General features: G+C 37.4%; 1 protein-coding gene across 1 annotated transcript; it reads right to left on the reverse strand.

Annotated features, from left to right (window-relative positions):
- Positions 1 to 278: 278 nt before the first annotated feature.
- LOC111888423 (amino acid transporter AVT1I) lies at positions 279 to 4475 on the reverse strand. The gene is made up of 3 exons (XM_023884597.3): positions 4175 to 4475; positions 2370 to 2977; positions 279 to 1206 (listed from the first exon to the last, which is right to left on the reverse strand). Exons 1-3 carry the CDS (start codon positions 4335 to 4337, stop codon positions 691 to 693), a joined length of 1287 nt encoding a protein of 428 aa, XP_023740365.1. The 5' UTR covers positions 4338 to 4475; the 3' UTR covers positions 279 to 690.
- Positions 4476 to 13834: the final 9359 nt, after the last annotated feature.

A 13834-nucleotide genomic window follows, 5' to 3' on the forward strand; every position in this document is an offset into this window, starting at 1 on the left:
AAGTAGAAGAATATTTAATTTCTCTATTTAACTAGATGTAAGACCCATGTATTATATGAGTTAATTAAAAAAAAATAAATATAAAGTTTAAATATTTAATAATTTTAGATTTATAAGAAAATAAAAAAATAATGAATTATTAAATTTGAGAATTTTAAAATAAAAAGGTAATAAAATTGATATTTATTTATTATTATATTTATTATAATTATTACATTAAAATATTATATAAAATTTATTAAAATTGAAAAACCCATAAAATAACGTGTGAAAAAAAGTTTAAATATAAATAACCAGAGCTTTGATAAATTGAATGGATTTGTTTTTTAAACTAACCTATTATATAGGTGGGTCTTAGTTTGCATTAATAACAAATAAAGTATAAATCACAAAAAATTGAAACAGATAGCACAAAACAATAGAATTAGGTTTCCGACGATGCACGTTATTGAGACCACATCGTTGACCGTCGTTGACCACCGTAACTTCTCCCGATCCAAATACTACCTGCATCTGTGATTCGCTATCATCTTCCTATTCTTCAATAACCAATGTTTTTCCGTTGTAATTCTACACTCTAATACTTCTACTCCACCTGGAAAACTATCGTTATTGCCCACAAACTGTTCGACGAAATGCCATAAAGAAACTTCTCTAAAAGAATCGAATAATATCCCCCACCTATCAAAATCACATCTCCCTCACTATATCCACCACCGCCGTGTAAGTCCCAACAACCGCCACCACAACCCCAATCACCACAATCAATCCAATACCCACCGACTCAAATCCAAATCTCCGGTAACTCCCTGAAATCTTCAAGTAACACAAACACGGGAGTATAATCGACGCTGTGACACTTAAAAAAGCTCCGACCAGTGACATCAAGTATCCGAAGAACGGGAGAGATAGGGCGACAATTACTGTGCTTATTACCAGTAATGTTCGAATCAAGAGGCTGAATTTTCTCGTGTTGTAAAAAGATAGAAATCGTTCTTCGAGAGTGTCGACGATTGGTGTCACCATGAGTGCGTATTTTGCAATTGGGTTTACGAGAGTTGTGCAAATGGCGATTCTTGAACTTAATTTGTCTGTGGGGAGGTTTAATGTGATTTGTGAGTTGAGATTTGAACCAAACATAAGGTAACCCAAAATTGCCATTGAGGAGTAAGTAATCGTGCAAAAGATGAAACATAGTAGCAAAACCTACATTTATAAAGAAGAAAAACATATTGTTATAGTCATTTCTTAAATAGTCATTTTTTTAGAAACCCTAATATGGTCCATCTTGTTATGTCTTAGAAGTATAATGTGAGATATTAACCTTGATTTACAATGACACATAAATGTAAATATTATGTGAGATGTAAATCAATTATATATTATGTGAGATGGTCCATATTGTTGCATTCTAGCTACGGAAAATAATTAATTTAGGGTAAATTACAAATTTGGTCTTTATGGTATACCTAGACCATTTATTTTCAATTTGGTTCAAAATTAAAATTTGTTTCTATTTTTTCGTCGTTGAAAATTCATGTTGATTTCGTACAAAATTTGAAAATCAAACAATATAGTAAAATGACTATTGTGTCCTGATGTGCTAATTTCGTTGGAATTATGGTTGACAGGAAAAATGGAAGGTAGGGTGAGGTTACATTAAGGTTAGATTGAGACGGAATTTAATAATAATAGAGGTTAATATCCTAAAAGAGTAAAAGACTACTACTTCCGTTCCAAATTAAATGTTTATATTTGACTTTTGAAATCTTTATTTTTCAAAATTTTGACCTTAAATATTTTTATTTTTAATAGATAATACTTGATATAAAATATATGAATGGATTGTATTTGAAATGTCTTTTCATTGTTATAAGTTTTATCAAATAATATATAATATATAAAAATATTTAATGTCAAAGCTGAATAAAAATACTTTAAAAGTAAAAAACGGATAATTAATTTGGGACAGAACCGATATTTTTTTTTTCATAAAACATAATTGTTTAAAAAAATGCTATAAATAGGTAAGCAACTGAAAATTGCATATTATTTTGATTTTTAATATTATTTTATGAACAAAAATAAATAATTTGTAATATATTTATGGTATAATTTTATAAAGATTGATGTTTTATTAAAAAATAGAAAATAGTTTGTTATCTATTTATGAAATTAACCTAATAATAATACTAAACATATTAAAATAAGAGGCAAATAGCTTTCTTTTACATGTTTTTAAGTGAGTGAGAACGACTAAAAAAGTAGTAAATTCTTTTTTGGACCAAATAAAAAACAAAAGATAAACCACAGGGACGAAATGTGTAATTTATTCTTTAATCCATAACTTTATACTAAAATCAACGTACCTTTTTGAACTGACGTTGGTCTCTCATGGAAGTATACAAAGTAGGAAAAACCGGATGAGCGCAATAGCAAAACGCATACAAACTAATAGCCGAAGGCATTCCTTTCCAATTTACCATTTTACCCTTTTCCTCAAACCCTACTCCATCAAACTCACCAACCCACAAAATCGACCCTAGAATAATCAAAGAAGCCAAAACCCCACTTGCCGATATATACGAAAGAATGCTCATACTATTCAACCAAATTGTAGGAAGAATAATGGCTGCAACAATAACAACAAAGCTTTTCTTCCCACTTACGTTAATCCCATAAAACTCTAACCCCATTTCGGGTAATAAATTGCTTAAATTATCTCCTTCTAGAATTAGGAAGCCAGTGGCGACTAAGTAGAGCTCGATGTTCATTGTTACTAATACAATGATTCTACCGGTTTTACCGAATGCTCTGTGGCCGATGTCAGGGTACGATTTTATTGTGGGGTCTGTGTCCATGCATCGTTGGATCAGTAATCCTGTGTAAAAGGTTGAGATTGCTATTGTGAATAGCAGTAGCAAACTCAACCACCCTCCTGATGCTAATGCATATGGGACTGATAGAATCCCAACTCCTACCAAAATACAATTATGAAATGAAATGTAGTTTGATTGTAAAGTTGTAACGAAATGATTAAACGTTGATTCTAAAAATATATATTGTCTAAAATAAATTAAAATGATTGATTTTTTTTTTTATTTTGTTTTAATTATAATAAAAAAAGCTATTTTAATTAGCTTTTGTTTTGGTTTTATATATCTCACAGAGTATTTTAGAGATATATAAAACCAAAAGCTATTGAAAGAAATAGCTTTTTGATTATATATATATATATATATATATATATATATATATATATATATATATATATATATATATATATATATATTTTTTTTAATAAAAACTAAAAGTTCATGCTATGCAAAATAATTTTTTTTTTCAATTTTTTAATAAAAGGTAAAGCTAAATTGAATCATTTGAATTCATTACCATACAAGGGAGTACCAACAATATTAATATATATCTTATGCTTGCAATTTTTTCCAAATTAATCAAATATGATATTTATTGTAAGCTTTGGAATCGAACATATGTAGCTAAAAAGTTAATATCTTATTGTTAAGTAGTTTATCATATTTTCCTAAATTAATGAAATATGGTATTTATTTTAAGTTTTCGAATCAAACACATGTAGCTAAAAATTAATGTCAGTAGTTTATCATTTTTTTTTCCAAATTAATGAAACATGATATTTATTGTAAGCTTTGAAATTAAACATATGTAGCTGAAAACTTAAAGTACGATGATTCATTTTCCCAAATAAGAGAGTATTCCAAAAAGAAATCTAACATTTTAATTCTTAATTTCATCTGTTATGTAGATGCAAACAATAGGGGGGAATTAACGGAATATTCTATGGTAAAATTTGGTTAATTTTAACTGTAAATTTAACGTCTAGTATGTTGCATGGAAAAAGTTTATAATAGTTTTGAGAAATCGAAGGTAAAACCACAACATGAACAACTAAATCCAGCCCAAATTTCGGTGAAAATCACGTAATTTCATCAATATCTTATAAATCTAATCGTTTTCAATTTGAAAACTTCCGTTATCCAAACTGATCGATACTTCTTTCCGGCGTAGTTTCCGGTGATAGAATTTGAAATCCGGCGAGGGTTTTGACCTCTATTTTGGTCAAAATCACCGCCGCCTTCAAATTCAATGACCTAATCTGTCGTACAACCAATTAAAAGGGGAATCCGAGAGTAACCTGATAGAGCATTGAGACCATTGAAACACGCGTTGAAGAAGGAGGAAGTTCCGGTAGTGGCGGCGGCGGCGGCGATTTGGTGGTCCTCCGCCTTTGTTTCCTTGTCACTAGCAAGTAGTAGAGGTATTGTAACCGAATATTCTTCCTGCTTTTGGCTTTCCATCAGATTTCAGATCCACAGAGAGAAAAAGAGAAAGGAATTTGGCAGAGAAAAAGCGAACATGCAGAGATAATTGGAAGGTTATGGAGTTTTATATAGTGGTGAAGGACTGAAGGTGGCGCATGTTTGTGTTATGGCGTTTGTCGTCTTCATCATGTATTCATATGGATGCGTTGGTGGTGTGTCCTCCGTTACTTTATCTTTGGGCCCAACCCCAATCCAAGAAAAAACATTTGTATGTGTTTTGGTTGAATGATATTATATTATTTTAGATTTAGATTTAGATAAAATATTGTTTTGTCTTTTATTGGGATATAATATATTTGGTCTAGGAAATTGTTTTTGTTAGATTTTGGTGTAGAGTTGTTTGTGTTAAATTGGTATAGAATAAGGATATTTATCAAGATGACAATTTTCCTAAATTAGTTATAATAAACTTACTGTTATTTTTTTTTTCAATCAAATTTTTTGTTAGTGTTCTATACATATTAAAAAGATACAAAATCATTTTTTTTTAAATGAAAAATTAAAAAGAAGAAAGAAGAAATAATAAATTCATAGAAAGACAGAAAGAACTAAAAATTGCAAAAATTAGTGGTTGTTAAAAATATATGGTTTTTGCCAAAAATGTTTGTTGGTGCAATAGTGGTTAAATTTTAGATATTTTATGTGATTTTAGTCCTAATTTTAATAACTTTAACAATTTGACTGTTAATTTTTTTTTATATAATAGTAAATTATAGTTTTGGTCCTATGGTTTAGTTATTTGCACTTTTAGTCAAACTTTTGAAAAATTGAAAAGATTATCTTTGTAGTTTAAAAAAATATACTATCATTATTGGTCCATTTAAAAAGACCATTTTACCTTTTCTATTAAGTTTTAGTCTTTCTCTTAAACATTTCTAAATTCTTATATATATATATATATATATATATATATATATATATATATATATATATATATATATATATATATATATATAAAAGAATTTAGAAATGTTTAAGAGAAAAACTAAAATATAATAGAAAAGGTAAAATGGTCTTTTTAAATGGACCAATGATGGTATATATATATATATATATATATATATATATATATATATATATATATATATATATATATATATATATATATATATATAAGAATTTAGAAATGTTTAAGAGAAAAACTAAAATATAATAGAAAAGGTAAAACAGTCTTTTTAAATGGACCAATGATGGTATATATATATATATATATATATATATATATATATATATATATATATATATATATATATATATATATATATATATATATATATATATATATATAGCAAACAAACGAAATAAATCATTAGATGATTCAGAAGTAAGATGATTTATAAGAAAAATTTCCAAAAACAACCTTCATGATTCATTTTTAAGTAAATCACGAAAAAAAATCACTTTTATGACAATTTTAGTTAATATTAACAAAATCATCGTAAAAATAAATCATCGAAATGTTTTTTTAGGATTTTTTTTGTAAACCATGTTATTTTTTATTTATCTAGTGATTCATTTGTTTTGTTCGTCAAAAAAATTTGCTGAAAACTTAATATTTAAATGTTCAAATCAGAATTTATCTGCATGTTACCTAAACTATAAATATGACCTCTTGACATTCATTTTTCGTTCCTATTCCTTCAAGGAAGATGAAGTCACATTTCATTTTATATCCTCTCTCTCTCTCTCTCTCTCTCTCTCTCTCAAGTTCTAGTGTTATAGGGTTTTGGATGTTTGCTTTCTGTGGAGCATTTTAAGAACTTAAAAGTTAGTGTGTTTGATTATGCTAAATGGTATGTATTCTAATATAGGATTGTAACACCCCATTTATTAAATAAATAAATGAATAAATTGATGAGTGTATAGTAGCCGTAAAATCAACAATTTATATAACAAGGTATTGGTCCTAGGAGTTAATTGTTACAATTTTAGAAGTTGGGGGTTAAAAGTGTAAGTTCCAGAGTGGTTTGTAAATATTTATGAAGGCAGGGGTTATTTGGTGAATTATTGGGGCTTAATTTGAATAGATTTTGGAAAGCAAGGACTAAATGGTAAATTCTGGATTTAATTGTAAATATTTCTGAGGGAAGGGGCTATTAGGTAACTTTTGGACTTAGTTTGAAGAAGATATGGTATGGAGGGGGTAGATGTGACAAAATCGTGTGGAAGTTTGGAAGGGAGCGGGGGTGTCTTATTTCCCTCCCGTATGCGCGACTAACCCAAACCCTAAGCATCGATTGTAGTCGCCACTTCAAACTCCTCAGCCGCCGTTTCTCTTGCTTGCATCTCCGATCAGATGAGGAGGCCACTCGCTGCCATGCCATTGACACGCCGCCCTCACGAACCGCTTGCAGCAACATCGCGAGCCGCCGAGGATTTCGCCGATGACGAAGATGGATTTGTGTCATCGGTTGTGCAAGCCGTGAGCCGCCGGAGCTGAGCGGTAAATCCTCCTGTAACCCCTCCTTGCTCCCCCTCTCGTTCTTTTGTGGGTGTGACGTCGGATTCGTCACTGTCACCTAAGAGGTGGCTGGTTGTGCCATTGTTGCGTTTTCCGGCGAGGCCTGCCGCCAAGTGGTGGCTGTGCGTGCGTATGTTCGAATGTAGTGATCGTTTTTAGTATTTGTGGTGTGGATTGTGTGTAATTGTGGCCAAAACCCCACTGCCACCACTTTGAGGCGGTGGCTGCCACCCATTTCGTTTTTCTGCCACCCTTTGGCCGCCACCAGCCACCGTGGGTGGTGGCTGTGGATGTCTGTATTCTATGTGTGAGGTTGTTTATGTATTTTTGGACAGGAACTATCACCACCACCATTGGAAATGGTGGCAGCCGCCACCGGCCGCCATGAGCCGCCGCTGATCACCACCGCCCGAGGTGGCAGTGGGTAGTGCCCGGCCTAGTGGAACCCTAATGGACCTAGACACTTAACCTTCTGATGGGTCGGCTCATGATTGGGCCAGAAACCCTAATTACGGTTTAGAAAACCCTAAGTTTGGGTTTGTTGGTTTAGGCCTATTGGGACCCGCATTTGGACCAATGGACTGGAGTTATAACTCATGACGATCTTATTATATGATGGCTTGGTGGAATCATGGACTTAATGGGTTAAGCCCTTAATGGGTTAAGTGAGAAACACTTAACCCTAATCATCATTTCAAGTGGAAACCCTAATTTCTACCTTAACTGTGTGTTGAGCCTTTTTATTGGGCTTTGGTGAGTGGGCCATTGATGAGCCTTCCAAGAGTAGTCATGTGGACTAGAATATTTAGATGGGCATTAGGGTAAGGCCCGTGTGAGGGTTTGGGCCCAATTTCGAAAATTGGGCCATTAGAGGACTTATTGTGAACCCATTTGGTATTGGGCCTTGGTGGGCTTATTGGGTTTGGATCATTATGGACCGGATTGGTGGACCATATTTAGAGCTAATAATGTGAAGGTTTGTCTTATATCCTAATGGGGTTATTTGTAGGTTTGGCTTAGTGATAGAAGCCGGAGTGTACCCGCAACATTTATAGGACCTGTTCGCCATCCGAGGTGAGTCTTCTCACAATACTTTACCTTGAGTGGTAGTTATGTGTGACCGGAAGGTCTTATGTGCATACATTGAGTATTATGTTATCCTGTTGTATTTGACATGCTATGCATTATGTCTTTGTGATTTATGCTATGCGGAATTTATAGACCGAACCGAGGGGTCCAACGATTTATGAGACCAGAAGGCTTAAGCAGACCGGACTGGAGGGTCCAATGAGCTTAGGACCAGAGGGTCCACAGAGTTATGGCCAGAGGGTCCACAGAGTTAGGACCGGAGGGTCCATAGTGTTAGGACCAGAGGGTCCACAGAGTTATAGCCTCAAGTGGCTGATATATGTTGTATGTGGTATATTGGGGAACTCACTAAGAGTCATGCTTACCATGTTATGTGTTATGTGTTTTAGGTACTTTTCAGGATCACGGGAAGGCGACGGCTCGATTGTACACACGAGATGAAGAGTTATGTTTTGGAGGATCCTGGATTATTAATCAAACAATTATGGATTTGTGTTTTGTTAATTTGATAATTGGGGATTTTTGTGTAATGTATTATGTGATTTAAGTGAATCTAAAACGAAAAATTTATATGAAAATTTACGGCGTTACAAGTTGGTATCAGAGCCTTGGTTTGAGGTATTCGGATGCACCTCCGGGTGTGTTAGAACTCAAACTGGGGAAATGAGAAAGATTTTCAAAAGAGATAAATTTTTCTAAAATTGAGAAAAAGTTTAAGAGAAAATGAGTTGGAGCAGTGTGTACAATCAGCCAGCGCCCGAACGGTGATTTCCTAAAATATCCTTATGTTTGTATTATGAGATATTTATGTGATATGCTATGAGATATTATGCATGCTAGAGATAGGATAGGTATTTCATATGTTAGGACTGTAGTGGCCTAATTTGTGATGCCTTAGCCTAGGAGTTGTTGTTATCTGTGATGTGCTTTCGCGCATGTACTGAGTAAGAGTATCCAGCAGGGATCCTTTTAGAGAGGGATTTGAGTAGAGGAGTAATATAGGAAAGATACCTAGATGAGCATTTATGGAGCCTATTGAGAGAGTAGTTAGATACCCACGAGGGGTGGAGTTGCTGAGTTCGGTGATATCTCTTGAGTGAGTAGAGCAAGTGGAGTTATCACCTGGAGTGGGTTTTACGTGTTTATTCGATGCATGAATGTTGCTTGCTTTGTGCTTTGTGGAACTCCCGATGATGGGAGTCAGCTACGAAGTAAATGTGACGATATTCAGGAGGAGGTAGATAACTGGCATCGTAAGGAGTTTCTCAGCAACTGATGGCGGAGAAGTGTGAGAACCTAGGAAGTGACTTTAGTCAGATGAGTACGATGACAGGGTAGAGCATTTCGCTGGGAAGCGAGCATGTGTGTCGAGATTGGTGATTAAGAAGGTTGGGCAGCTACTTAGGGACTCTGGGATGGTCCGTGCAGAAAGTATGGGTAGATGTTGCAGGTAGTATGGGCCCGTACTACTGAAAGCAGAGGACCCATACTCGATGTAGGGAGTATTCTGGAGAATCTAAGTAGTAGATCGAGAGGTGATGTCATGGTTCGAGTACCATGATTTGAGGCAGATTGAGAAGAGAGAACATGTTTTGTGTACCATGATTCGTGACAGATTAAGAGGATGTAACATGGTTCGGGTACCATGATTCATAGCAGATCGAGGGTTGTCACATGGGTTGAGTACCAGGACGCGTGGCGGTTAGTGCTCCTGGTTTTACCGGTTATTCGGTGGTGATCGTCTGGACTGAGATCAGATGTGAAAGAGTATGGGGCTAGAGGGCCATGATGAACGAGTTTTAGTGGAACATCCATTGAAAGGGAAACCGAGTTAACTCCGAGGGACTGTTGGTGAGATGCCAGTTGGAGTCGCAAGACTCAGGGATGAGTAGGGATGGTGCGTTATTGGAGAATTTGGTCTTGGCTGAGCGACCGACCGATAATGGAGATGTCATTTTCTGTGGCCTGAGCGGCGTTATTTCCGTTTCCTATGGGGAACATAAGAGGTGTTGAGATTTCGGTTTCTGAGCTTAGGGGTAAAACCCTGCGGGTTAGCATTGATGGCGACCTTCCATCAGAGTATTTGGGCAGTATGTCTGCCGAGAGGTAATGTTAGAGCATGAGCAGGTTGTCAGTGGGGACTAAGATGGTTAAGGACAAGGATACACCCTATTTGAGCATAGTAGTGCATGTATTAGTTGCAGCAGCAGGCGATCAAGAAGAGGATACTGGGTGGTGGCTCTTATTGTTTATGAGGAGTATCGAGTATGGTAATGAGGGCTCCGCTCTTATTACAATCTACGTAATGGAACGTGGATTGAAGAGTCGAGGATGAGGAGTATAATAGTTCATTATTTCAGATTAAGAGCCAGAGTTACTATTGGACAGTTGAGATGTCCGGTAGTGGGATGATACGAGATTCTGAATGACTTGGGGTAGTCATGATGAGAAGTTTCTGAGGATTTCATCTGAGATTCGGGTAATTGGAGTTGCTCAATCTCCATCAGGGAGATCATTGAGCATTGCGTATCACCTTCCAGGAATAGGTGTGATGTTACTGGTAAAAAAAAAGTCTGTGGGATAGATTGTTGGTGAACCAATTGGTGATGGTTCAAACCTTGAGTGGGGGAGGACCGGGTGCTTTTGAGGAGATTAGAGATCTGTTGAAGAGAGGTTAGAGAACTGGATATAGAGACCCGCGGTGCGGATTCCTGAGACCAGGAATATTGATGGTCAAGGCGAAGTGTAGAGCGAGATAGTGCATGTGGTACGTGTTCAAGAAAGGATGAGTGTTTGTATGACAGGTGGCCGTTAGGCAGAGGCCTTGTAGTAGGTGAGAATTTTTCGAGGTGGTTGGTTTGATGAATAGATTGTTCTATGCTCTTTGGAAAGGGTAAGAGATGATTGTGCAACCAGCTTGAGAGTTGGGATGAATATCCTTGCAGAGGTTTGAGCGACAGAGGAGGGAGTTTAGGATTGTCAACATCGTGTTCTGAGTCATCGACGATTTCTCTGTGTTTCAAGTTGAGGATTGGGATTTTCGAAGTTATAAGATGTGTGAGAGGAAGATTAGTTACGAGCTTCCGACATAGTACATTGCGGTATCTGAGTATGATGTCGTGAGTAGGAGATCAGTGTTGGGGGCAAGACATCATGAGATTCTGTGGTGGTGTGCAGAGACATCCGGGTATGATGTCCTAAATTTCGGTTTATTTCGAGTCTTGAGTTATGAGATGATGGGTGGTGTATCAAGTGTCTATGGTTCCGATGGGGGCCCTTTAGCAAATTGACACCAAATAGATTTATCTGAGAATGTGATTTGTATTGAGAGAAAGTGCGTTTTTGCGACAAATGTCATTAGGAATGGGTGGGTGCACCTGTCCCTGATGGGTCGTGGAGCATGAGTTCAATGAATGATATATGGTGATGGCTTAATATTGAGATTATGGGGGGGGGGGGTGGTAAGAGACTGGAAGGGTCCAGGTAAGAGTAATCACTTTGTAATATCAGGGAAAAACCATGGGGAGAGCCCATGGCGAGTGAACAAATAAGTGATGTAAGCCTGCAGGGAGCCGCAACATTCACGAATGAGTCGATGAGAGGGTGTCGTGATACTGCGGGGAGCTGTAGTACTCACTAGTTAAGGAGAGGGTGTCGTGATACTGCGGGGAGCCGTAGTACTCACTAGTCAGGGAGAGGGTGTTGTGATACTGCGGGTAGCCGTAGTACTCACTAGTCAGGGAGAGGGTGTCGTGATACTGCGGGGAGCCGTAATATTCACTAGTTAGTCAATAAGAGTGCTATAACACTGCGGGGAGCCGTGGTATTCACTAGTCAGGGCATGACACATAGGAGTTCCTAGGCTTGGGTAGCCTTAACGATGGAGTCTTGGGGAACCTGGTGGTCGGGCCAGGGGCGAGACGAGGGTCTCCATGATGGTTGGGATCTGTTAAATCTCGAATTGGGGAGAGCTTGTTGTAAATCAGAAGGAATTTGGGAAGTAATGTACGAATAAATTCACGGATTCACGGGTCGTGAGTTGAGTATCAAATTGGAGATGAGTGGTTCCAATTCTGCTGTTGGACCGGACTCTCGAGATTGAGTTGGCCCTATCTGTGTAAACGATAGATGATTTGAGATCTCGGATCTTGGATGGATTTCTATTTGATGTTCTAGACCTGGGAGGGTCGGTTTGTTTGACTGGAGAAGGACCACAGTACGCATGATCTTACTTGACTAGTTTGGCGTGTAAGGAAGGGTAAGAAATGATTTCGAGGACGAAATCTAATCTAAGTGGGGGAGAGTTGTAACACCCCCATTTATTAAATAAATAAATGAATAAATTGATGAGTGTATAGTAGCCCTAAAATCAACAATTTATATAGCAAGGCAATGGTCCTGGGGGTTAATTGTTACAATTTTAGAAGTAAGGGGTTAAAAGTGTAAGTTCCGGAGTGGTTTGTAAATATTTATGAAGGCAAGGGCTGTTTGGTGAATTATTGGGGCTTAATTTGAATAGATTTTGGAAAGCAAGGACTAAATGGTAAATTCCGGATTTAATTATAAATAGGGCAGGGGCTATTAGGTAACTTTTGGACTTAGTTTGAAGAAGATATGGTAAGGAGGGGGTAGATGTGACAAAATCATGTGGAAGTTTGGAAGGGAGCGGGGGTGTCTTATTTCCCTCCCGTATGCGCGTCTAACCCAAACCCTAAGAATCGATTGCAGCCGCCACTTCGAACTCCTCAGCCGCCATCTCTCTTGCTCGCATCTCCGATCAAATGAGGCCGCTAGTAGCTGCCATGCCATTGACGCGCCACCCTCACGAACCGCTTGTAGCAACATCGCGAGCCGCCGAGGATTTCACAGATGACGAAGATGGATCTGTGTCGTCGGTTGTGTAAGCCGTGAGCCGCCGAAGTTGAGCGGTAAGTCCTCCTGTAACCCCTCCTTGCTCCCCCTCTCGTTCTTTTGTGGGTGTGACGCTGGATTCGTCACTGTCACCTAAGAGGTGGCTGATTGTGCCATTGTTGCGTTTTCTGGCGAGGCCTGCCGCCAAGTGGTGGCTGTGCGTGCGTATGTTCGAATGTAGTGGTCGTTTTTAGTATTTGTGGTGTGGATTGTGTGTAATTGTGGCCGAAACTCACTAAGCTTCGTGCTTACCGTGTTATGTGTTATGTGTTTCAGGTACTTTTCAGGATCACGGGAAGGCGACGGCTCGATTGTACGCACGAGATGAAGAGTTATGTTTTGGAGGATTCTGGATTATTAATCAAACAATTATGGATTTGTGTTTTGTTAATTTTATAATTAGGGATTTTTGTGTAATGTGTTATGTTTTGGAGAAAGTAGTTAGATACCCCCGAGGGGTGGAGTTGCAAAGTTCAATGATATCTCTTGAGTGAGTAGAGCAAGTGAAGTTATCACCTGGAGTGGGTTTTACGTGTTTATTCGATGCCCGAATGTTTCTTGCTTCGTGCTTTGTGGAACTCCCGATGATGGGAGTCAGCTAGGAAGTGAATGTGATTATATTCAGGAGGAGGTAGATGACTGGCATCGTAAGGAGTTTCTCAGCAACTGATGGCGGAGAAGTGTGAGAACCTAGGAAGAGCCTAGGAAGTGACTTTAGTTAGACGAGTACGATGACAAGGTAGATCATTTTGCTGGGAAGCGAGCATGTGTGTCGAGATTGGTGATTGAGAAGGTTGGGCAGCTACTTAGGGACTCTGGGATGGTCCGTGCAGAAAGTATGGGTAGATGTTGCAGGTAGTATGGGCCCATACTACTGAAAGCAGAGGACCCATACTCGATGTAGGGAGTATTCTGGAGAATCTAAGAAGTAGATCGAGAGGTGATGTCATGGTTCGAGTACCATGATTTGAAGCAGACTGAGAAGAGAGAACATGGTTTGTGTACCATGATT

This window comes from Lactuca sativa, chromosome 3 (genome assembly GCF_002870075.4).
Source record: "Lactuca sativa cultivar Salinas chromosome 3, Lsat_Salinas_v11, whole genome shotgun sequence".
Taxonomy (NCBI): Eukaryota; Viridiplantae; Streptophyta; class Magnoliopsida; order Asterales; family Asteraceae; genus Lactuca; species Lactuca sativa.